The following is a 23,723-nucleotide window of genomic DNA, read 5'->3' as shown; positions in this document are numbered from 1 at the left end:
TATTGTGGGAGCCAAAGTACCCACAGTCCCTCGGAGTTGGCTTCTGTCTTGAAGAATATTCTAGGGCTCCAAAGAATATCCAATGTCAAAACAATTTGACATTTCTTTATTTATTTGCATTTTAATGAGAAACTACCCAATTCCCAGTTTTTGAAACAATATGCGAGCTGAAACACAATTATCCTTCAACATTCACACTTCTTCAGATCTTGTGGTGTGGTTCTCCAACCATACAATGTGTATAAGCAAGCATATGTTAGAGGAAAGTGTCTTTTTACTTGTTTTCTGCCTCCCACAGTGAGATTTTCCCTACTCTCTCCTTTTCTGTACACTTCTCAAGTCATCACCTCTAGGGCCTAGGGCCACTTTAATATCAAGAGCAAATTTGCACCCATTGTTTTTCAGAAACCATCGTCTGAACGCAGTCTCTGCTTTCATCCAGTAGCAGCTAATTTACTGGATTAGATAGACTGCTCTGTTTTCCTTTGCATCTAGCGTAGAATTAGTAGTATCTGGAAGAGGTGCTCGTGAGAGCTTGGAAATTCTGTTTGGTGGAATAATTCCAATGGAAAAGAATATTTCACTTTACCAGCTAAAGCATCTCCCAAGGCAGAATGCCAGCTTAAATTATATCCTTTCTATTGCACTCTTCTCAGATTCGTCCATACATGTCTGGGGGCAGATAAGGATAGAAACTGCATCCTGTTGAAATCAGTGTCACAAATCTTATTGACTGGAATTGCAATTGTCCTTGTGTGCATCTGGACATTTGAGCAGAAATTTAAAAATTGATAATTACCCTCCTTCCCTCCCCCAAACACTTTAAGTAGTTTATTTTTAGTATGAAAGAAACAGAAGGGAATTTATATGTCCGGGAGAAGGGAGGGGAGAGAGATAACATAAAAATGGTTATTGTCAGTTGCCAAGGAGAAAATATTTCATTTGTAGAGCTGGACAGAAAGTGTTCTAGGAAATGCATTCCTTGTGCATTTATTAAGTGCAACTTTCTCTCTTTCTCTTCTCTCTCACTTCCTCTTTTTAGATAAAAAGCCTCTTCACGAAATAAAACCCCAAAGTAAGTTCATTTCTTCTCATGTAACTTTTTAATATCTTACTATATCATATTTATTTGTAAAAAGAAGAAGAATAGTTGTCGCCAGTGCTTTTTTTCTAACCAAAATGTTTAGGGGTGCTCTCATTTTCCTACTCATATTAAAATACTTCCCCTCAACGAGGCCAAACTTAGATTCACAAAATGTTTAGGGGTATGCGTACCCCTGCGTCCCCCCAAGAAAAAAAGCACTGGTTGTCAAACTCCAGTTTGCATGGCCACCAGCAGGAGGGCACACCAGCTGTGTCATGGTGGCAGAACAGCAGGCAGGTGTTTCTTGGAGGTGGGTGAGCAAGCGGCAGGCGACCCAAACTAGTCACAGAGGAACAGACATGACAGGCTGCTGCAGGCCCCTAGAAACCACCCTGCTTCGCTGCCGCTGCAGACCCAACACTGATGCAACTCTTTCAGCCTCAGCAGTGTTAGTGGCAACAATGCAGAATGGTGCTGGGGAGCTGCTCCAGCAGGCAAGGGGACATTGAGGTCAAGTAGAAGGTAGCCAAAGGGGTTGGGCAGAACACCAAGGGGCAGATTTTGCAAGCTTCACTGTTCTCTCCTTGTTGCTGCCGGAGGCCATGGTTGCTGAGGGAAACTTCCTCCTCCCCATCATGACCTGTTTGCCAATGGTGGTGGTAGTGGCAGAGTGGAAGATAGTGAAAAAGCTTTCTCTTCTTCATTCCTGTCTTGCCCATGAACAGTGGCAGTGACGGTGGGATTGTTGAATCAGGGCAAGTGTTGAAGGGATGGGGTGGTGGAGGAGGAATTTGGGGTGTGCTGTGGGGAATGGGGAAGTTAAAGGACCCCTAGATGGTTAAGTCCAGTCAATGGCAACTATGGGGTCACGGCACTCATCTTGCATTCAGGTTGAGGAAGCCAGCGTTCATCCACAGTCAGCTTTCTGGGTCATGTGGCCAGCATGACTAAACCGCTTCTGGCGCAATGGAACACCGTGACAGAAACCAGAGTGCACGGAAACACCATTTACCTTCCTGCTGGAGCGGTACCTACCGTATTTTTCGCACTATTGGATGCACCGGTCCATAGGACGCACCTAGATTTGGGGGGAAAATAAAGGCAAAAAAAAATTATTCCCAACCCCGCCAGGCGCGGGGCTGGGGCGGGGAAAGCCCGAGCTTCCCCCTCCCCCAGAACGGGACCCAGAGCCATGCCGAAGCTGCGCGCAGCTTTGGCATCGCTCTGGGAGCTTACGGGGCTGGGGGAGGAGGAAGCCCTCCGCCAGCCTCCAAACCATGTCGGGAGACAGCGGGATGGCGCGCTGCGCCTCTCCCGCTGTCCCCCGAGTTTGCGGGGCTGGGCCAGCCTTCTAACCAAGTCGGGGGACAGCGGGAAGGGCGCGCTGCGCCCCTGCCGCTGTGTCCCGAGTTTGCGGGGCTGGCGACGGGGAGGAGCAGGCTTCTCCCCCCGCCAGCCTTCTAGCCAAGTCGGGGGACAGCGGGAAGGGCGCGCTGCGCCCCTGCCGCTGTCTCCCGAGTTTGCGGGGCTGGCGACGGGGAGGAGCAGGCTTCTCCCCCCGCCAGCCTTCTAGCCAAGTCGGGGGACAGCGGGCGCGCTGCGCCTCTCCCGCTGTCCCCCGAGCTTGTGGGGCTGGCGGTGGGGCTCTCCTGAAGCCTGGAGAGCGAGAGGGGTCGGTGCGCACTGACCCCTCTCGCTCTCCAGGCTTCAGCGAAAGCCTGCATTCACACCATAGGACGCACACACATTTCCCCTTCATTTTTGGAGGGGAAAAAGTGTGTCCTATAGTGCGAAAAATACGGTATTTATCTACTTGCACTTTGACGTGCTTTCGAACTGCTAGGTTGGCAGGAACAGGGACAGAGCAATGGGAGCTCACTCTGTTGCAGGGATTCGAACCGCCGACCTTCCAATTGGCAAGTCCAAGAGGCTCAGTGGTTTAGACCACAGCGCCATCAACATCCCTACAATGGGGAAGTTATGGGTGAGCTGTGAGGGGATGGGGGAGTTTGAGGTGAACTGTAGAGAGACTGGCAACAGAATTGGGGTAGACAGGAATTAGGGGTTAAGGAACTGTCTGCACCAGACCAGTCTCATTTATCTACTCGTACAAGTTTAGGTAAGTTCTTCCCCCATTAAACAGTGGCTCAGTGGCATTCAAAGGAGAGTTGGGAGCACTTCTGCTCTCTGGAGTGCCTCTCAATGTCCTTTAAAAAGGGTTGGGGCAAGCTGTGAAGTGGTTGGTCAGGCGAGGTGTAAAAGGAGGAAGAGTTGGCCAGGTGTGGGGGAAGGGGCGTTGGCAAAGGGGCTGGCAGGTAGGGGTAGGTGGCATTGGTGCAGTCACAAAGGTCACAGAATATATCTTCCTGTGAAGCCATAACATCAACAGACCTATTCACAACTGCATTCACAGTTAATACTGCCATTGTTGTTGCAACAACAGCAAAATCAGAGCTACAAAGTATAACACATTGTAGTTACTTTAAAATGTTGATGAAGAAAACGTTTGTGATTCCTCTTTCATTTCTGTAATAATAATTTATAGGGCGGAGAATTAAAATATGCAGCTTACTGGCCAAAAGCCATGTCCCCTCCCTCTGCCCTCATTCTGGGTTTTGTAGCAGAAAATATAGATACTTAACATTTGAGCCTTTAGTAAAATTATATAATGCATTTGTGGGAAGGAAAAGATTTGCCTTAAAAGTTAGAAAGGAAGACTTAACAAACGGATCAAAAGCTATGAAATGACTCACATTAATTAAAAAACCAAAAACAACCCACACATAGTTCATATGTTTGTTAATCTAGATGAAGCCTGAGTTCTTAGCACATAATTTTGTTTTGAAAATGTAGATAATATAATTACACTAGATTGGTGGAATGGGTCTTTGCAACTGGCTACCAGCCAGATAGGGGGCCGTGATATAATTGGGACAGGGCAAGGATTTGCACTAGTGCCATGAAGATCATCTCCCCCCATCACCGCCTTTCATTCTGTTCCCCAAATCTGCTCTGATGGGTTAGGACAGGTTTAGAGGTTGCACAGGTAGGAGGAAAGAAGGAAAATATTCTGCTGTGCCAAGAGAAATCCCTGCGCTCATGGATCCAGCGGCTTAGTGCTGTGTTGAATATAATGCTATACCTGTGGACCTGGCTTAGTGGATGCATCACATATGTCTTCTTTGTGGAAGGCAAGGCTGAGCAGGTTCAGGTCATGCTAGTTGCATCATGTTCTGAGGAAGAGAAAACAGTTTGTGGCTGCTAGTAGTGTAGCGTCCGTCCTCCACATGTCAATATCTATTGTGGAGTGAACATTTGGGGGTGGGGGTTTTTTTTGCTCCCTTTTTTTCTGTGGAGTGTTTTATTTTTCCATCCCTGTTGACTGCAACTGCAGACTTTTTGTTTAACATTCTGATAGTCCTGGGAGTTGAGACTACAAGGTGTTGTCTATGCACAAATCTCTCTTTTTTATGTAACTGTTGTTTGGGATAGTGGTGCCCAGGGCTTTCCTTTGTCCTGAGTGCCCACCAACAATGTTTCCCTTCAGCAAATTCCCACTGGCTCTCTAGCGTGCTCACAGTTATCTTGGTGTAGTAAGAGATAAGGCTGATCCCTGCATCTAGGTCCAAAGCCCAGATAACGAACTGAATTGGGCTGCTTCAGGTTGACTTGGGAATTGGTCAGATTCAGTTGAGGGAGCCCTGAAGCACCTTAGGTCAGATCAGGTCCTCCCAGAGTGATCTAGAGCTGTCAAAAGGGGGGCAGTATGGTGATGAGGACAGGGGGATGGAAATAAGGTGTGCGGGCAACTTGATTTCACCTTCTCCCACTCCCCAACTACATGTTTAAAGCCCGGATTAATTGGGATGGGGAGGAAGGAGATGTACATTTCCTCTCCTTCCTCCTAACCGAATGACTGTGCAAGAACCCCAGATTGGTTCAAGGTCCTGGGCTGTTTAAAATCAGAGTTGTAGAGTTCGAAGGAACCCCAAGGTTTATCTAGTCCAACCCCCTGTAATGCAAAGTGCTGGATCGAACCCTGAATTGGATTGGCCCTTATAATATAGCTCAGTGACTTCTTGCTGAACGTTTTGATATGTGTGCTCTCTCCCCTTGTTATACTGTGTTGGCTACAGGGCTATGATAGTGCGCCCTGCAACGCCCTTACAGGGATGGGGATATGGAAGGAATTTGATTTCAGGTTTTAATGCAAATCTTCCTATTTGTGATGCAAAAGAAACCTGTCCTTCAAAATTTGCACTTCCCTGAATTGTATGATGCTGTTCTCCAGCCGGATAATGTGTATATTATAGGGTAAAGTATGCATAAAATGAATATATTAGTAAAACCATATAGAAATGCATTAGAGGAAATTGTTTGCAGAAATACATATATTAGGCAAAACTACTTACAAAAAATGTACATTAGGAGATTTGCACTAAGATGCTAACATTTATTTATTTTTAATGAGAACTTTTTTTAAAACAACAACAACAACACTAATGTTGGTGCCTCAGGGTTCTGTCCTCTCCCCCATGCTTTTTAATATCTATATGAAGCCGCTGGGAGAGATCATCAGGGGGTTTCGGCTGGGTGTTCATCAGTATGCGGATGACACCCAGCTCTACCTCTCTTTCAAATCAGAACCAGTGAAGGCGGTGAAGGTCCTGTGTGAGTGCCTGGAGGCTGGTGGAGGATGGATGGCAGCTAACAGATTGAGATTGAATCCTGACAAGACAGAAGTACTGTTTTGGGGGGACAGGGGGTGGGCGGGGGTGGGGGATTCCCTGGTCCTGAATGGGGTAACTGTGCCCCTGAAGAACCAGGTGCGCAGCCTGGGAGTCATTTTGGACTCACAGCTGTCCATGGAGGCACAGGTTAATTCTGTGTCCAGGGCAGCTGTCTACCAGCTCCACCTGGCACGCAGGCTAAGACCCTACCTGCCCACAGACTGCCTTGCAAGAGTGGTGCATGCTCTATTTATCTCCCGCTTGGACTACTGCAACGCGCACTACGTGGGGCTACCTTTGAAGGTTACCCGGAAACTGCAATTAATCCAGAATGCGGCAGCTAGACTGGTGACTGGGAGTGGCCGCCGGGACCAGATAACACCAGTTCTGAGAGATCTGCATTGGCTCCCAGTACGTTTCCGAGCACAATTCAAAGTGTTGGTGCTGACCTTTAAAGCCCTAAATGGCCTCGTTCCTGTATACCTGAAGGAGCGTCTCCACCCCCATCGTTCAGCCCGGACACTGAGATCCAGCGCCGAGGGCCTTCTGGCGGTTCCCTCATTGCGAGAAGTAAGGTTACAGGGAACCAGGCAGAGGGCCTTCTCGGTAGTGGCACCTGCCCTGTGGAACACCCTCCCAGCAAATGTCAAAGCAATAAACAACTATTTTACTTTTAAAAGACAACTGAAGGCAGCCCTCTTTAGGGATGTTTTTAATGTCTGATGCTGTACTGTTTTTAATATTCAGTTGGAAGCCGCCCAGAGTGGCTGGGGAAACCCAGCCAGATGGGCGGGGTATAAATAATACATTATTATTATTATTATTATTATTATTATTATTATTATTATTATTATGCAGAAATGTGGAAAACTGGACTGCAAAAATGAAGAACTGAAAGAAATTGAAACTGACAGATTTGTGCATGCTTCCATGGAGGGGAAGGAGTCAGTGTTCTGAACTGCCTTTTGCACCTAGTGGGTTCTCAGAGTGATTTAGCAATCAATCTCTCTTCCACAGGGAACTCTGGCATTTGTATCCCTGTGAAGAATATAGGGGTCTCCTAATAACTCTCAGCTCCCTTAAGAGGCTACAGCTTTCAGGATTCTTTGGGGGAAGCCATGCTTGTTTAAGGTGGCATGATGTTCCCTTAGCGCAGATGGGACCCTCATTTCATTCCTTGTGCTCCTCACTGGGTTGTTCCTTTAAATAGCTTAATAAAATGAGATACGTTTACGCTTTAGATCCTAATGAACTTGAATGGGATTTGAACAGCCAAGAGCAGACACTTTTTCTGCTGGGAATATGCCTCTGGTGGTGCTCTATCTTAGTTGTTGTGCTAAAGCCAAGGAAAAGGTGGGGTGGACGTTAAAGTGTTTCATCATTACCTTGGATGTTTAGGGAAGTTTCCAGTTGTTAGAATATAATACACTTGGCAGTCCAGCAGCACCTAAAATTGTCAGGCTGGCTGCTGTGCTTTTGTTTATTCTCTCCTCATCTCCTGTTTCACGATTGGATCCTTAAAGTGGGCTAGCCAAACTGCTGAGGTCGATTATAGTGCCTTTTAGTACCTTGGGGAATGGAACTCTTTATTTTAAATTGCGAGATTAGAGATGTGTTATATAAATGCCCCTCGTTGCTTGCTATTGAATGGAACAGGCATTAAGTTTAAGACCACATGAATCATCATTGATGTAAAATCAAAGTCAATTATTAAGATAATTGAGAAGCAACCAATTGTGGTAAATAGCCTTATATATAACTCTCTGTTTGGGAACTGTGTTTCTCGCATGTGTGGACTTCTCCACAAACAAGCAAACGGAGGGTTGCAGAAAGAAGTAGATTGCAGTGGCTTGCTGTTTTAGTAGCAGGTGGCGAGGAGGAGAGACGAACAGAAATTGTGATTGTTGGTTTCTGCTAGGAAATGTACAGCAAAGCAGAGGAGATGAGTGGCCTGCACAGATTGTGCAAAATTTTAGTATAAATTAGATAATTAAATCAATTACGATTCCTAATACATTAGATCGAAATGTTTCATTTTGTGCTTCTTCGCTTCTTAAATTCTCTTCAGGTTTTTAATGGAACTTAATAATGGTTAATGGAAACTTCATTACCGTAAAATGTATTTTGATAGATGTTGGCCAAGTTGGGAAGTGTCCCTATTTTTCAGGGAGAGTCTCAGATATACAGAAGCCATCCTGATTTCTGATTTGATCCCAGAATGTCCCGGTTTTTCTTAGGGTGTCCCTGTTTTCATTGGAGAAATGTTGAAGGGTATGGACTTATCCGACCCCCCGAGCCATCTGAAGGCAATCCTGTATAGGGAAGTTTTTTTCAATGTTTAATGTTGTATTGTGTTTTTATACATGTTGGAAGCTGCCCAGAGTGCTGGGGCAACCCAATAAGACAGGCATAGGCAAACTCGGCCCTCCAGATGTTTTGGGACTACAACTCCCATCATCCCTAGCTGACAGGATCAGTGGTCAGGGGTGATGGGAGCTGTAGTCCCAAAAACATCTGGAGGGCCAAGTTTGCCTATGCCTGCAATAAGATGTATGGGTTATAAATAGTAAAATTATCATTGTGGAACAGGATGTCCCTATTTTCATCAAAGAAATGTTGGAAGCACAATGCCTTGGCTCAGACATAACACCAAATTGTGCTTTGGGGAATATGTGCGCCAGGCTTCAGACTTGCATGCTCCATCATCCTTCTTCTATGAGCCAGTTGCCTCTCTGCTCTCCTGGTTTGAGACAAAACAAATATGTCAAACTTTGGCATGCATCTGCCAGGTTTCTGATCCTAGTTTACACAGCAAACACAGACCAAAGTTTGTCAGATCAAGCAAAATGGGCATATGATCTGCCTCCAGCCAAGAAATGAGGGAATTGCCATGTCCCAGTACAAGAGGGACACAGCACAAAATCATGAACCAGACTATGCTGTTGTGGTTCTTCCCAGTGTGAACCCCATAAAATATCTGATCTTCTCTGTATCAGAAAAACACAGATCATGAGATAACTTGCAAACTAGGCAGTAGAACTTGATAAAGCCACCTTACTGAAGGTCAGGTGATTTTATGTTAAAGTTTTATTGGGTTTACCTAAAGATGTATTGTCTTCCATGGTGAGTTTAAAGACAGATGCTTGCGTATTAAAAGTCAAATTTATAAAATATTTTTGTTGTACTGGCCTAAGAGGTAAAATAATAATTTATAATGTAATAGAATAATGATATTTGTGTTGCCCAGGTTATGACTGAACGTCGCTTTTACTAAACCCAATTGCTGTCAGTGAGCACACAGAAAAATATGATTAGAAAAATATCATTTGATGACGCAGCTTTGGAAAGATATTCAACCTTAGCCTATTAGTCTATATGGGCATCTGTTTTATGCTTTGGGCTTGTTTTATTGTTCCACCCCTTCTAACAATAGTTTCCTGGTTCAGATGAAATGGGAAACTATGGTTTGATTGTAGCTTGTGTGAAGGGAGAAGTAAAGGAAGTTCTGTGCATGAGCAAAGAAATGTTTGTGCTTATCTCAGTGACCGTCTGAGCTGCCTCAGTGTTTAAAACTTGTAGTTTATACTCTGCATTAAAAATAAATAAATCTGTATTGTATATTATGCAAAGGTTTTTGGCCAAAAGCCCTTCCCTAGTTAGGAGGTCTTCTAACAAACAGCCTTGTGCATATTGCCTTGAGTTTAAGGATGGAAGAAGTGCATGATATAAATATACCAAAATAAAATACAGCTCTTTAAAAAATAAAACCCATCTGGTCTAAAGTAAGTACAGAAAACAATACACACACATTGCTAGCATTATGTTTCCTTTACTTTCCACTATTCCATCAGAGGGAGTTTTGTGTGTGTGTGTGTGTGTGTGTGTGTTTAGTTTTGCCTGAAACAATGTTAAAATGAATGTTTCATCAACATTTGGCATTTTTGGAACAAATAAGACTGTCTTGAAATGGAAGAATAATTCTTAATCTTCCCACAAGCATTTCCCAACTTGATTCAATTGGGATGAAATGAAGAGCAGGGGTCTTTTCCTAAACATGGTGAAATTTTGAAGTTAACCTCTTGGGCCCACGGAAAACCAAAGAGAAATGCATTATCATCGGGGTTCATCTGACCCTCTTATTACAGCCCTTTAGGAAATCTCTAAAGACCCATTTATTTTCCTTGGTTTTCTCTTGAGTTGTTGGTTTATTGAAGGGCCTGTTGTTTTAATTGTATTTGATATTGGTTTATAATATTAGTGGCCTGTCTGTTCAATTATTATCCCTGAGTTTTAAAAATTTTTGTTTCTGTATTATTTACCGTATTTTTTGCCCTATAGGACGCACTTTTCCCTCTCCAAAAATGAAGGGGAAATGTGTGTGCGTCCTGTGGGGCGAATGCAGGCTTTCACTGAAGCCTGGAGAGCGAGAGGCGTCGGTGTGCAGGAGTTCCCGCCAGGCTCCCAAGGCTTGCGGATAGCAGCCTGTTCTGGGGGGTTGGGGTCAGGGAAAACTTGGACTTCCCCCGCCCAAGCCCCGCACCTGAGGGGGAAATAATTTTTTTTCTTTATTCCCCCCCCAAAAAAAACCTAGGTGTGCCCTATGGGATGGTGCGCCCTATAGAGCGAAAAATGCGGTAATTGAGTAAGTAGCCTTCACAAATCCTTAAGTGCCAGACTAGGAATCTTAGGCCATGATAGAGATGATAGTTTGATAGATAGATGATGATGATAGATAGATAGATAGATAGATAGATAGATAGATAGATAGATGTTTTGTTTTTAAAAGAGAAACCTGAGGGTAAAACTCTGAAGTACAGTGTAGCATTATTATTTTTTCACATTGCCAGAGGTCTGCCAAGATAAAACATTAACTTCTAGTTCGTTGCTTAATTAGAAACAGGGTTGTTTTTTATTTGTGTGTGCGGATTTAGAAAAGTGTTTGTGAATTTAAACTGCACTGTCTCTCAAAAGTTTAAATCAAAGGTGGAGAGCCGGTGGCCCTCCAGTTTTTGTCACTCAAACTCCCATATTGGCCAATAATCCGATGTGCTGACTGGGGCTGATGGGAGGGCATCAGGTTGGAAAACGCTGGTCTAGACTGTCTGGATACCTTTGTCGATCTCTTTCAGTTGATTTATGGTGTATGTTGCTCGGTTTGAAACATTTGAAAAAAATGGTATAGAAAAAAATTGTGGGCTTTTCACATGCCCCTGAAATGGTGGTGGTTTTTTTTTTTTTTAAAAAAAAAACCCTTCAACAAGCCTTTGCTGTGACAATGCCTAATTGGTCCCACTGACAAAGATTAATGCCTGTTTTCTGTGTGGAGATTTTTTAAAAAATTCAGACAAGCTTCATGGATCCACAACTGCATGGTTCCAATGACATAATTCACCTTTCATATATTTGTCCATCGTTTCCTACCTACCTACCCATTTTCTGGCATAAGAGATTTTCTGGGAACAGCAATAGCATTCTGCATTGTTCTCCTTAAAAGCAAACAAAGAAAAACATCTTCCCAATGTATCACTTCCTTTTCTTCTTGATATTTCTCCAGAAGGTTCAAATGAGACTTGGAACACCAGACTGCAGTGCAGCACAACTATTCAGATACTGGCAATAGAATTCTGTGGAGGAGTGAGGCTGAGCTGGGGGGAAAGTTATCTGACCCAAAGAAATAAAGTCTAATAGTTCAGTGATTTAAAAGTGTTCAGTAAGGCAGTGTTTCTCTAACTTGTGTCTGCTGAGAAGGAGTTTTCTAAACTTATTCTTCCTTAAGCTGTCCCTCAGCTGTAGAGCAGAGCATGAGATTTGCACCTATCTGCTGTACACAAATATGCAAGAATATGACATTACAGAGGAAGAAAGAGAGAGACCAAAACATAGTTGTCCCTTCCTAAATCCATACACAAGGATATATTGGTATAACAGGGGTGGGGTGCCTCAGGCCCAAGGGCTGAATGCAGCCCTTGTTGAGACCACTTTGTCTGTCCCTTAGAACTTTCTCCAGTCCATGTCCTTCCACCCGAGACTCACCCTTCTAGTGCCAGATTTACACATAAGCTAAACAAGCTATAGCTTAGGGCCTCACTCTCGGGGGAGGAGGGGGAATTTAAAGGGAAAAAACCTGGATGTACATTTCCCAAATATAAGATAGAAAACAAATACAGTGGTGCCTCGCAAGACTAAAATAATTCGTTCCGCAAGTCTTTTCGTCTTGCGATGTTTTTCGTCTTGCGAAGCACGGTCCGTCGCAACTGCACCTCTTCAAGCGGCTTTAAGAAAAAAGCGCAAGACGTTTTCGTCTTGCGAAGCAAGCCCATAGGGAAATTCGTCTAGCGAAGCAACGCAAAACCGAAAAATCCTTTTGTCTAGCGAGTTTTTCGTCTAGCAAGGCATTCATCTTGCGAGGCACCACTGTAAAATAAAACCTGCATGCAGCAACAGTGTTTTGTATTGTGTAATGCTAGCCTGCTAGCCTGCTCCCTAAAATATCACTGATTTGCTCATTTCTATATATAGGGTACCTACATTCTGCATGGATTTTGCATTCTGCATTGACTTTTCAACAATAACTTTGATAAAATACATATTTTGTTATGTGCAAATGGCTTTAGATACCTGTTAGGTCCATAAATTACCATATAGCATATATTCAACACAAAAAAGCGATATTTGTTGTTGACAAAGGACAGCTGGACATATCAAGGGCCCCATTACCTTCAGTAGCTAGGGCCTCATCAAACCTACATCCGGCCCTGACCCTCTTCCACATCGTTCTTGAACTGTGTCCTTGAACTTTGAGGATGACTCTGGTTGCCCAGAAAGAGAATCGTAAGGTGGACATATCTTGTCCTTAGATCTCTAAAAAGGTAGAGAACCAACAAGTCAGAAGCATGTGTTTCTTTGCTCCTTTTCTCTTTCCAAAACGTTTTTTGTTCAAAAGGCTCCCATTAACGCTCAACGAATGCTTACTGTCCATCGCTGCTTCTTTCAGGACGCAGATGGGAAGCCTGAAACGTGTTCCTCATTTCATTGCCTTTCCTTCTCTCCTTGCAGACATTGAGAATGCCACGGACATTGCCTTGTACTCAGGCCTGGGTGCTGCTGTCATTGCAGTAGCTGTCATTGTCGTTGGTGTGACTCTCTACAGACGGAGCCAGAGTGAATATGGTGTGGATGTGATCGACTCATCTGCCCTAACAGGAGGCTTCCAGACATTTAATTTTAAAACTGTCCGACAAGGTTGGTAAAGCAGAATGCCACTTATTGAGAAAGAGTCCATCTTTGCATGCAAAAGGATTCAGGTTCAATACCAGGTTTCTCCAGCTAGGGTGAGGAAAGACCTCTGAAACCCTGGAGAACCACTACCGAGCTTGGTGGACCAAGAGTCTAACTTGATATGTTCTTCTACGGTCATGGTGGGGAAACTGTTTCATGGTGGTTATGTCCCACATGACACCTAAAGATCTATACTTGGAAGCAGCACAGAAAGGGCTGCCATCTTGGATTTAGGTATACAGTGGTACCTCAGGTTAAGAACAGTTTCAAGTTAAGAACGGACCTCCGGAACGAATTAAGTTCTTAACCAGAGGTACCACTGTACACTGCTGTACTGATAATTGCAGCCATCAGCATTTCTAAGCCTATAACAGCTTCCTTTTTAAAATGTTTTGAATGGGGGTAAAGTGGCAATACCATTTCTGTAAAAAAATTCTGGCAGTGGGAGAGTGTATACCATGGATGCACAGGTCTTAGAAAGTTGAGACTCCAGTTTAATCTTACTGAAAACCATGGTGGATCACAAGACATTGGTGGGCCAATTATGTATACCTTTGCCCCTTGATTAAGTGTACTTAACTTAGGGATCTGAACCACAAACAGCACCTTAATACATTCTTATTTTAGTATAATTTCTACCAGACATTCTCCACAGGGCAAGTGAATAGCACACAGATGTGGGCCCTTTTTCAGCCCATGGACCACATTCCTTTCTGGGCAACCTTCCAGGGGCCACATGTCCGTGCTGGATGGGACCAGAGGTAAAATTGGACAAAGCAATGTGTATGAATTTTACACACTCACACACTCTTCACTAACTTCCATGCAGGCTCAATCCCCGTATGAAACAGCGGCATATTCCTACATGACAGGGGGTGATCTTCAGGGGCCCTTCCAACTCTGCAATTATATTATTCTATGTAAAGGCATTTTCAGAGTTCAAGAGCATATTCCGTCCAGGCTCAATGAGGGTGCAAAGTAGGATCAGTGGGGAATGTGACCTGGGGAGAAGATGTGTGGCTGGGGATGGTCTGGGGAATGTCTTGAGGGCCAAAGAGAAGGGCCAGGGCATAGCTGTCAATGTATAGCTGTCAATGTTTCCCTTTTTTAAAGGGAAATTCCCTTATTCCAAATAGGATTCCTCGCAAGAAAAGGGAAAAGTTGACAGCTATGGGCCAGGGTGTGTGTGCTTTGGTCACTAGGGCTGATCTTTTTCATATGGTGAGAATAAGAAGCATCTGGTTATAAAAGTGTGGGTTTATTTTACAAGTATTTCCATTCTTCCTAGAAAAATCCATGGGCTCAATTATTTCAAGTTCTGCAGTTCAGATAACTAAAGGACGGCAGTACTTCAGACAGTGGTAGTTCACAGACCCAAACACACCAAAAAACACTCAAGTGCACCATGTTTAGTCATGCATCAACACACACACTCACGAGGTCTAAATTGTGCTTCTTTCCGGGAACAGTCTTTCCTTGAGACTGCGAGGGAGTAATTTTATGTAGTGGGTGAGAAAAGTTCTTTGAATTTCTATCACTCTCTTTTCTGAGATGGAAACCTTATTGAAGGTGGGAGGAAGTGTTGGGAGATGTGTGAACATAGCCCTGTTTTAATTCTTCCAAAGAAAAATATGATACAGTATTTCATAGATAAATATGTAGATGTTCTCCTCCCCATGGGGCACACGCCTTGCAAAGCATAAATTAAGATAAGCGAGGCAGAGAAAGATTCACAACTCGTTTGAAATTAAGGACAGCTTGGTATATGTGTCTATTTAATCAGAGCCTGCTTTAATATATAAATGATGGTTGATTTTCTGATATATGTTTATTTCAGTTCATTACCAGAAATGCATACTTCAAATAGTTTGCATGCATGCTTTAATAGCTGCAAATTCTGATGTGTTAAATACCTTTAGAAGCTATCCAAAGTTGCCATTTTTAATTATTTGTTCTGATGCAAAGATTGAATCTTTCCTGTTTTCACCATTGCTGCTTATTTAACTAGCTATTCTAAAAAGTATTGTTATCAGTGTGCAAATATTTCATCTGACTTAACATCAGGCGATTTCAGGCTCAAATACATAGACTAATGTTTGCGAGTAGTTGGAGCTGGAGATCCACTTGAAACAGATGATAGTCATTTTACTACCCCTTGAAAGGATCAGCCCAGCTGGTAGACAGGACAAAAGTTTCCATTTTATAAACAATGTGAAAATAAAAAAGTGCACAGAGGCAGCCTAACTGTTCTCTCTCTCTCTCTTTCTCTCTGCACTTTCATCTTCTGTAACCTTTTTGTGACCTGTACAAGTTGCGGTGCTTTTCTTCAACTTTTTCTCCCTATAGAAATGAATGAAATAAGCAATAAGCAAATATTTCTGTTCCATTCAGACCTCATTTGCTTCAATTCCCATTCTACATTATAGCTTAAAGCAAAATAAAAATGATGCTCATATTTTTCATTCTTTCCTAAAAACGAATGCACACCCCTATTTTTCACTCATCAATAGCTCAGTTGGCAGAGCATGAGACTCATGAGTTTGAATAATATTTATTGAAATTTTACAAACATTAAAAAGTTTCAAAGTTTAGACTTAACAAATGAGAACAAAAAATAACCTTAAAAAGAAAAAAAAACTACAAAAGTACAAAAACAGAACACATGAAAAATACAAAATAGAAAACAGTTAACAAAAAGAAGAAGAAAAAGAAAAGAAAAAGATCAATAATTTCATATCTTATACTTCATTTACTAGTTTCCTGACCTCCTCACACCTCCCTTTTTGTATTCCAGTTCAGATATTTAATTCAGCAAATCCTTACCCTCTGTCATTTATCTTTACTCAGTATCTTAACCTATTATAACCATGTGTTTATAACCATTGTCAATCCATATTTACATATTCTTGATAATCTTTTTACCAATACCACTTACCGGTAGTTTCCATCCGACATCATTTTAACATTCCTTAATTTTACAGTATTTCTGCAAGTAGTCTTTAAATTTCTTCCAGTCTTCTTCCACCAACTCTTCTCCCTGGTCACGGATTCTGCCGGGAGACGCATGAGTTTGAGTCCCACAATGAGAAAAAAGATTCCTGCACACAGGGGGTGGGCTCTATGACCCTCTTGGTTCCCTCCAACTCTACAAGTCTATGATTCTATGATTATACAGCCACTGTTTACAGGTGAACTCTATGCAGCTCAGTCTTAAGTGCGGGTATTCCAAAATGACTTCCAGTGGGCCAACTGTGACATTCCCTCACTAACCTCAGTCTGCATTTTAGGCAGACCACACCTTCCCACTAACAACCAGTCCAGGGATTGGCACTGCCTGTCAGCTTCCTCATCCTTACTCTCACTTGCCCTTGTAGAATTCAGCAGGGAAGTGGGTGGGTGGGAATAGCACCAGAATTAGTTGGCACTGCCTGTCACTGGCTCTACCTCCAGCTACTGTTTGAGTTCCCTGCCACCAAATCAGATCATCAAGCTACAGGGTTCTGAAACCACGAGGAGGCAGAATTTGGTTGTTGACACTTGTAAGATACACAGCCAGCAGCTGCTATCTCACAGGAAATCCAGCTTGCGTACATGAATGTAGGATAAAACTGCATACAGTAAATCACTGGCAACAAGGGGTAGACAGGGGTCATTTTGGGTTTCTCTTATTTTCTAATATTTCTGGTCTTCAATTCTGGTCTTCTCTGATTTCTGCATCAGTTTGAGATTTATTTATTTTCAAAGAAGTCCTCATCAAAATGCATTGTTATTTTAGGGCATTTCCCCCCGAATACATTTTTGCAGACATTTTCCTGTAGTATAATAATGTATTTTATATCTTGTTTCCACTAACAGATGCATTTTTTTGCACACACTTTCACCCAAATATATGCATTTTTGTGCATGCTATTTGGTTGGAGAATTGCATATACTTCTTCAGTTATTAATCAGTCCAGCTCCAGCATTTGAATGCTGTTTGCAAATGATACCTATCATTCTGAATGGAAATAGGACAGAACAAAGCATGAAATTTAAAAATTATGGGGAAATTGCTTACCTGCAGTGAGATGGGGCTTTGATTTTAATAGCCTGCCCCACCCACCCACCCCCAAAACAGTAGTCTTTCAAAGAGCCCTCTTGGCTCTTGAAGTTAATTTTCTATAAAGTTTAAGCAACTGATTTAAAAGTGGGTAAGGGCTTAGGTGTAAATCACCTTATAAGAGCTTGGAGACCAAATAACAGGGTTTCAGAATTTCCTGAATATTTGTCTTCTTTCTAAAATCCCCCCAAGTATTAAGACAATGAAAAATGAAGGCACTGGAACACACACACATGAAAAAATCAATAACCCACCTAAAAATCTAGGTCTCCAATTCTTCAATTTCCTCAGCATTCACTTGGCCAAAGATCTGCCATAATAAGATTGTTTTTTTAAAATATTTTTTATTGCTTTTTTCCAAATAAAGATATATGTTCAATTATACAAAGAAACATTGACAACAAAGAAAGAAAAGAAAAAGAAATTGTAGATCATTTCAAGACTTATTTCAGTTTTCTATCGGACTTCCCCACATCTCCCTCACAGTGCATTCTTAACAATAAAAATATCAGCAAATTATAACCTTGTTTCGTGCGTTTCTTTTATACTTTCAAAACCTTACGTTTTAGTTTAAATTACTTATTTTCAATTTAGTCAAATGTAATTTCATTTTCAACATTTAAACATTGGTTCTTTCATTGATTATTATTTAATTTCATATGTCATCCACTCTCATTGCTGGTGCTAATCTTTCCAAATCGTGCGAATTCTTATAATTCATATAATTTATAAAACTTTTGCAAATAGTCCTTAATTTTTTTCCAGTCCTCCTCCATTGCTTCTTCTCCCAAGTCTCGGATCCTGGCAGTCATCTCGGCCAATTCCATGTAGTCCATCAGCTGCGTTTGCCACTCTTCCAGTGTGGGCAAATCTTGAGTCTTCCAGTGTTTTGCGATAAGAATCCTTGCTGCTGTAGTTGCGTACATAAAAAACGTTCTATCCTTCTTTAACACCTTTTGGCCGACAATGCCCAATAGGAAGGCCTCTGGTTTCTTAGGGAAGGTGTACTTAAACACCTTTTTTAACTCATTATATATCATTTCCCAGAAGGCCTTCACTTTAGGGCACGTCCACCATAGGTGAAAGAATGTCCCTTCAGCCTCTTTGCACTTCCAACATCTATTATCAGTCAAATGGTATATCTTTGCTAGCTTGACTGGGGTCATGTACCACCTGTATATCATTTTCATAATATTTTCTTTCAGGGCATTACATGCGGTAAATTTCATACCGGTGGTCCATAACCTTTCCCAGTCTTCAAACATGATGTTGTACCCAATGTCTTGAGCCCACTTTATCATGGCCGATTTAACTGTCTCATCCTGGGTGTTCCATTTAAGCAGCAAGTTATACATTCTTGATAATAACTTAGTCTTTGGTTCTAACAGTTCTGTCTCTAGTTTCGATTTTTCCACCTGAAAGCCTGATTTTTTCTTATCCATCTTAAATACCTCTTGAATTTGGGCATAATGAAACCAATCTTGCACCTTATCCTTTAGTTTTTCATAACTCTGTAACCTCCAGTTATCTCCAATTTTTTCTATTATTTCCCCATATGTCGGCCAACCGACCTCCATATTGGGTCTTTTCCGCGCCTTGGCCTCCACTGGTGATAACCACCTTGGGGTCTTACTTTCTAGCAAGTCCTTATATTTTGTCCAGACTATAAAGATTGCTTTTCTGACAATATGGTTTTTAAACATTTTATGTGTTTTTACCTTGTCGTACCACAAATATGCATGCCATCCTAAGGAGTTGTTAAACCCTTCCAGGTCTAGGACATCAGTGTTCTTAAGCAAGAACCAATCTTTCATCCAGCAGAAGGCTGCAGCTTCATAATATAACCTTAAGTCTGGCAGGGCAAACCCCCCTCTTTCTTTTGCATCAGTTAGTATTTTAAACTTTATTCGGGGCTTTTTGCCCTGCCAAAGAAACTTTGAGATATCCTTCTGCCACTTTCCAAAACATTCCACTCTGTCCACGATCTGTAAGGTTTGAAACAAAAATAACATCTTTGGCAAAACATTCATTTTTATAGCTGCTATTCGGCCCAACAAGGAAAGTTTCAATCTTGACCAAATTTCTAAATCTTTTTTCACTTCTGTCCAACATTTTTCATAGTTATCTTTAAATAGATTCAAATTTTTTGAAGACAAGTTAAGCCCCAGGTATTTCACTTTTTTCACCACATTTAACTCTGTTTCCCTCTGAAACCCATCTGTTTCTAAAGGTGTCAAGTTTTTACCCAATACCTTAGTTTTTTGTTTGTTCAACTTGAATCCCGCCACCCGACCAAACTCCTGAATCAGTTCAAGGACTCTTTTTGTACTAGATTCTGGCTCCTGTAATGTCAAAACCAAATCATCTGCAAAGGCTTTCAGTTTATATTGTTTCGCTCCGACCTGTACTCCTTGTACCTGCCGGTCCTTCCTGATCATATTCAAGAGCACCTCCAGGACAGAAATAAATAGTAAGGGGGAGAGAGGGCACCCTTGACGTGTTCCTTTTTCAATTTGGAACTCTTCTGTCACCACATTGTTCACTATCAACTTAGCTTTCTGTTCTGAATAGATTGCCTCTAAACCATTTTCAACCCCCCGTCCCACTCCCATCCCTTCCAAGTTCTTCTTCATAAACTTCCAGGAAATGTTATCAAAGGCCTTCTCCGCATCAATAAAGATTAACACTGCTTTAGTGTTAATATTAGTTTGCAAAAATTCCAAAATATCAATGATGTTCCTGGTATTGTCAGACAAATGTCTACCCGGGAGAAAGCCTGCCTGGTCCTTATGAATTACTTCATTCAATACCTTTTTAAATCTATTTGCCAAAATGTCTGCAAATATTTTGTAGTCCACATTAAGGAGTGAGATGGGACGGTAGTTCTTTAGTTGAGTCTTTTCAGTTTCCACTTTAGGTATCAATGTAATGAAAGCTTCTTTCCACGTTTCTGGTGCTCTCCCTCCGTCCATAATCTGGTTACAAACCTCCATTAGTGGTTGTGTCAAATAATCTTTTAATATCTTATAGTACTTGGAGGTAAGACCATCCGGCCCTGGAGATTTGCCCAATTGCATATTCTGAATGGCAACCTCAATTTCCTGTTGTGTTATTCTGTGGTTCAAGATTGATTTCTTTTCCTGAGAAAGTTCTGGTAGGCCATTGACTTTCAAAAATTGGTCCATCTCAAGTGCTTCCTCGGGCCCTTGCATATACAGTTTTTTAAAATATTTCTGGAAACACTTTCTAATTTCACCTGGTTTCTGGATGTTTTTCCCTTCAACCTCTAGATTGGTTACATAGTTCAATTTTTGTCTTTTCTTCAACTGCCATGCTAGCAGTTTCCCACATTTATTCGCTGATTCAAAAGATCTTTGTTTCATTTGTTTAATTTTCCATTCCACTTCTTGGTTTATCAATTTCGTATATTGTGCTTGGTGGAATTTAATTTCTCTCAAAGTCTCTTTTGATTTTGGATCCAATCTCAATTTTCTCTCTCCATCTTTTATCTTCTCTAATATCTTATCCTTTTTCCCATTCCAGAGTTTTTTCTTAATTGTGTTCTGTTGTATCAGAAACCCTCTCATTACAGCTTTGCTTGCGTCCCAGATTATTCTCTTTTCCACCGAGGTATTCAAATTAATCTCAAAATAGTCCTTTAAAACTTTTTGGCCCTTCTTTACAATCTCTTGATCTCTTAACAGGTTGTCATTCATTCTCCATCTGAAGGAACCAGCTGGCATAAGTCTTAATTCCATTTTCAGAGCGTTATAGTCGGAGCAAGTCTTTGGGCAGATTTCCACTCTTACAATCTTAGGTGCCAGCCCTCTAGTTACCCAAATCTGGTCGATTCTTGTCCATGACAGGTGGGCCTCAGAGAAGAATGTTCCCTCCTTGCCTAGGGGGTTCCTTGTCCTCCAAGTGTCAATCAGGTCCATATTGTCAGTCAGTTCGAAAAAGGTTTTAGGTAGTCTGCCATCCTTGGTCAAATTTTGATTCTGGGACTTGTCCATTAGGGTAGAGACCACCCCATTCATATCTCCCATCATAATGATGTTGGTATAGTCCAGATAGTCCAGCAATGTCTCATGCAGTTTCTTGTAAAATTCCGATTTCCCCTCATTTGGTGCATAAATTCCTAATATCAAAGCTTTTTCTCCTTGAATTTGAATTTCAATTGCTAAAATTCGTCCATGTTCGTCTTTAAACAAAAGTTTTGCTGAAAGATTCTCCTTTGCGTAGATCACCACGCCTCTTTTCTTAACTCTGTCTGATGAAATAAATTCTTGGCCCAATCTTTTATTTATTAATACTTTCCTTTGGAGTCTTGTCACGTGTGTTTCCTGGAGACAAATTATATCCAAATGTTCTTTTTTCAAAATATGAAAGATCCTTCTCCTTTTTTCCGGGGAATTTGCGCCGTTAATATTCCAACTATATAGCTGCAGAGACATCCTTGATCAATCTGTTGTTACTCTATAATGGGGTGTCCTCTTTTTCCTCCGTACCCGAGGCAGAAGGCGATGGTACTACTCCAGGCAGTGGTTGTGGCCAAGGAGCCGCTGTCCCCTTCTGTAGATCCTCTCTGTGGTCGTGCAGGAACTTCTGGCAGTCTTCTTGTGTTTTGATTTTAATTTTCTTTCCTTTATATGTAAAAGATAACCCTTGAGGGAACTCCCACCTATAAGGTATCCCGTTGCCTCTCAATAGTCTCGCTAGATCTGTATATACAGCTCTGAGGTCCAAAAGTTGTTTTGGTATATCCTTGTAAATTTCCACTCTCTTGTTTTGGAGCTCAAGTGATTTCTTAAAATGCAGGTCCAATATCTTGTCTCTCTCCTGTTTAGATTTCAAAATAATCAAACAGTCCCTGGGTCTGTCCTTCCTTGTTACTCTTCCCAATCTAAATGCAGTTGTTATTTTAAAGTCTTGATCAACTTTTATACCCCAGAATTTGGAGAACTCCTCTGTCAAATAGCCAATCAAGTCTTCTTTCTCAATTTCTGGGATAAGGCGGAGTCTCAAATTATTTTCCCGATTTCTCAATTCGGCCATAGACAGGTAGGCTTGCTGGTCACTAATATGTTTATAGAGTGGCCTTACTTCTCCTTTTATTTCCTCAATTTTTTATTTGCTTGATCAGCTTTCAAATTGGCAGCTTCAGCCAATTTCCGATTCTCAGCTGCTGTGTCTTTAAGATTTCCAATTGCTTGTGAATGTTGTGTCACTTGTTCAGTAAGTTTTGTAATGGAGGATGTGGCTAAATCAATTTTTGCCGTCTGTTCGTCCACTTTCTTGTTTAAAATTGCAAATTGATCTAGCATCTCTTTTAATATGGTGGACTCAGTTCCTCCTGCAGCTATATCCTCCGTTGTAGTCTGTCCAGCTTCGTCTAACACAGCAGGAACAGATGATCTGCGTGTTTGAGTTGTCAAAGTTGTTTGCACAAATTGTCCTTTCCCTGCTTTCGCTTTTGCAGCCCTTGTTTTCGGTGGGCCACTCATTCCACACCTGTCTATGGCTCAAGGTCAAATTGACAATCTTCCCATGGGAAAGACAGTCCCTCAGTTACCAAGGAAGACCACAGAGAGTCAAAATAAAGTTTGTTCCCAGGCACTTGTAAATCCAAAACTCCACTAGGGGGAGTATTATTGCAATTCAGGAAAGAAAAAAGGAAATTTGGCCGCCATTAAAGTCCCTGCAGTCCCAAAAAGTTTAACAACAGTCCTTTTTGAAAGAAAGGAAGAAATAAATTTTTTTCCTCCTCTTTAAAACTTACAGAGCGTTCACCGATTGCCACAAAGTCTCTCCAAAAGGTGCCTGCTACAGTTCTTTAAAAGTATCCTCCATAAGCGCCCAAATGTATCAAATTCCACTTTAGATACTGTTCCCGCAGCAACAGTTCTTTTTCACCCTGCCAACCCGATACTTGGTATTTTTAGTTTGTAATCCGACAAGGAGGAAAAAGTTCCCAATTTAAATCAGTACCATAAGAGATAAAGAAAGACTTGCCTTTACCCTTTCAGTTGTCAATTCCGTTTACGCACGATAGTTCCAGTTCTTAAATCCCTTTAAACTCGCTTCCAGCTATCAGTTCTTTGTCTTTGATCTTTAAGCAGTGCGGAGAGACGGACTTCCTTTTTTCGTCCCTCGCTTTCAGCCAAATTCCAGAATTTGTAATCCAAGAGAAGATAGTCCTTACTCACAAGTAGGTGGTTTTAAAATCCAATTCAAAGGAAGAAAGGTCAGCGCTCATCGACAGCAGCCGCGCGGCTTCACTCCAACAGAAAGAGCGATGAACTCACAGCACCGCTTCCCCTCCACGCTTCCGGAGCCCCTTACGGGGTCCCTTCTTCGTTTCGGGGGTCGCTCCAGGTGCCCGCCGAGTCCCACGGCCACGAGCTCGCTCTGCTCGTGGTTTTTCTTGATGGATCGTCGCTGTGCCGTAGCGCACGATCCTTTTCTGTGGAGCCCCTCTTCAGAGGCTGAAGAGGACCGCCATTGCCATTTCGCGCCGCCCCCGGAAGTCTGC

The 23,723-nt window shown here is 42.0% G+C and overlaps 1 protein-coding gene across 3 annotated transcripts in view; it reads left to right on the top strand.

Moving 5' to 3' along the window:
• The window catches only part of UNC5D (unc-5 netrin receptor D), a 451,316-nt gene that overhangs the window by 338,562 nt on the left and 89,031 nt on the right, over nucleotides 1–23,723 (top strand). For 2 of the 3 annotated variants that reach the window (XM_082200306.1, XM_082200305.1), the window contains 2 exons: nucleotides 1,043–1,075; nucleotides 12,871–13,056. In XM_082200306.1, the coding sequence (XP_082056432.1) occupies nucleotides 1,043–1,075; nucleotides 12,871–13,056 (219 nt within the window). The remainder of the gene's footprint in view (nucleotides 1–1,042; nucleotides 1,076–12,870; nucleotides 13,057–23,723) is intronic. The other variant, XM_082200304.1, reaches the window with a different exon arrangement.

The sequence above is a fragment of the Podarcis vaucheri genome (assembly GCF_965113315.1).
Source record: "Podarcis vaucheri genome assembly, chromosome: 15".
NCBI classification, from domain to species: Eukaryota; Metazoa; Chordata; class Lepidosauria; order Squamata; family Lacertidae; genus Podarcis; species Podarcis vaucheri.
This window is presented reverse-complemented; position numbering and strand designations above follow the sequence as displayed.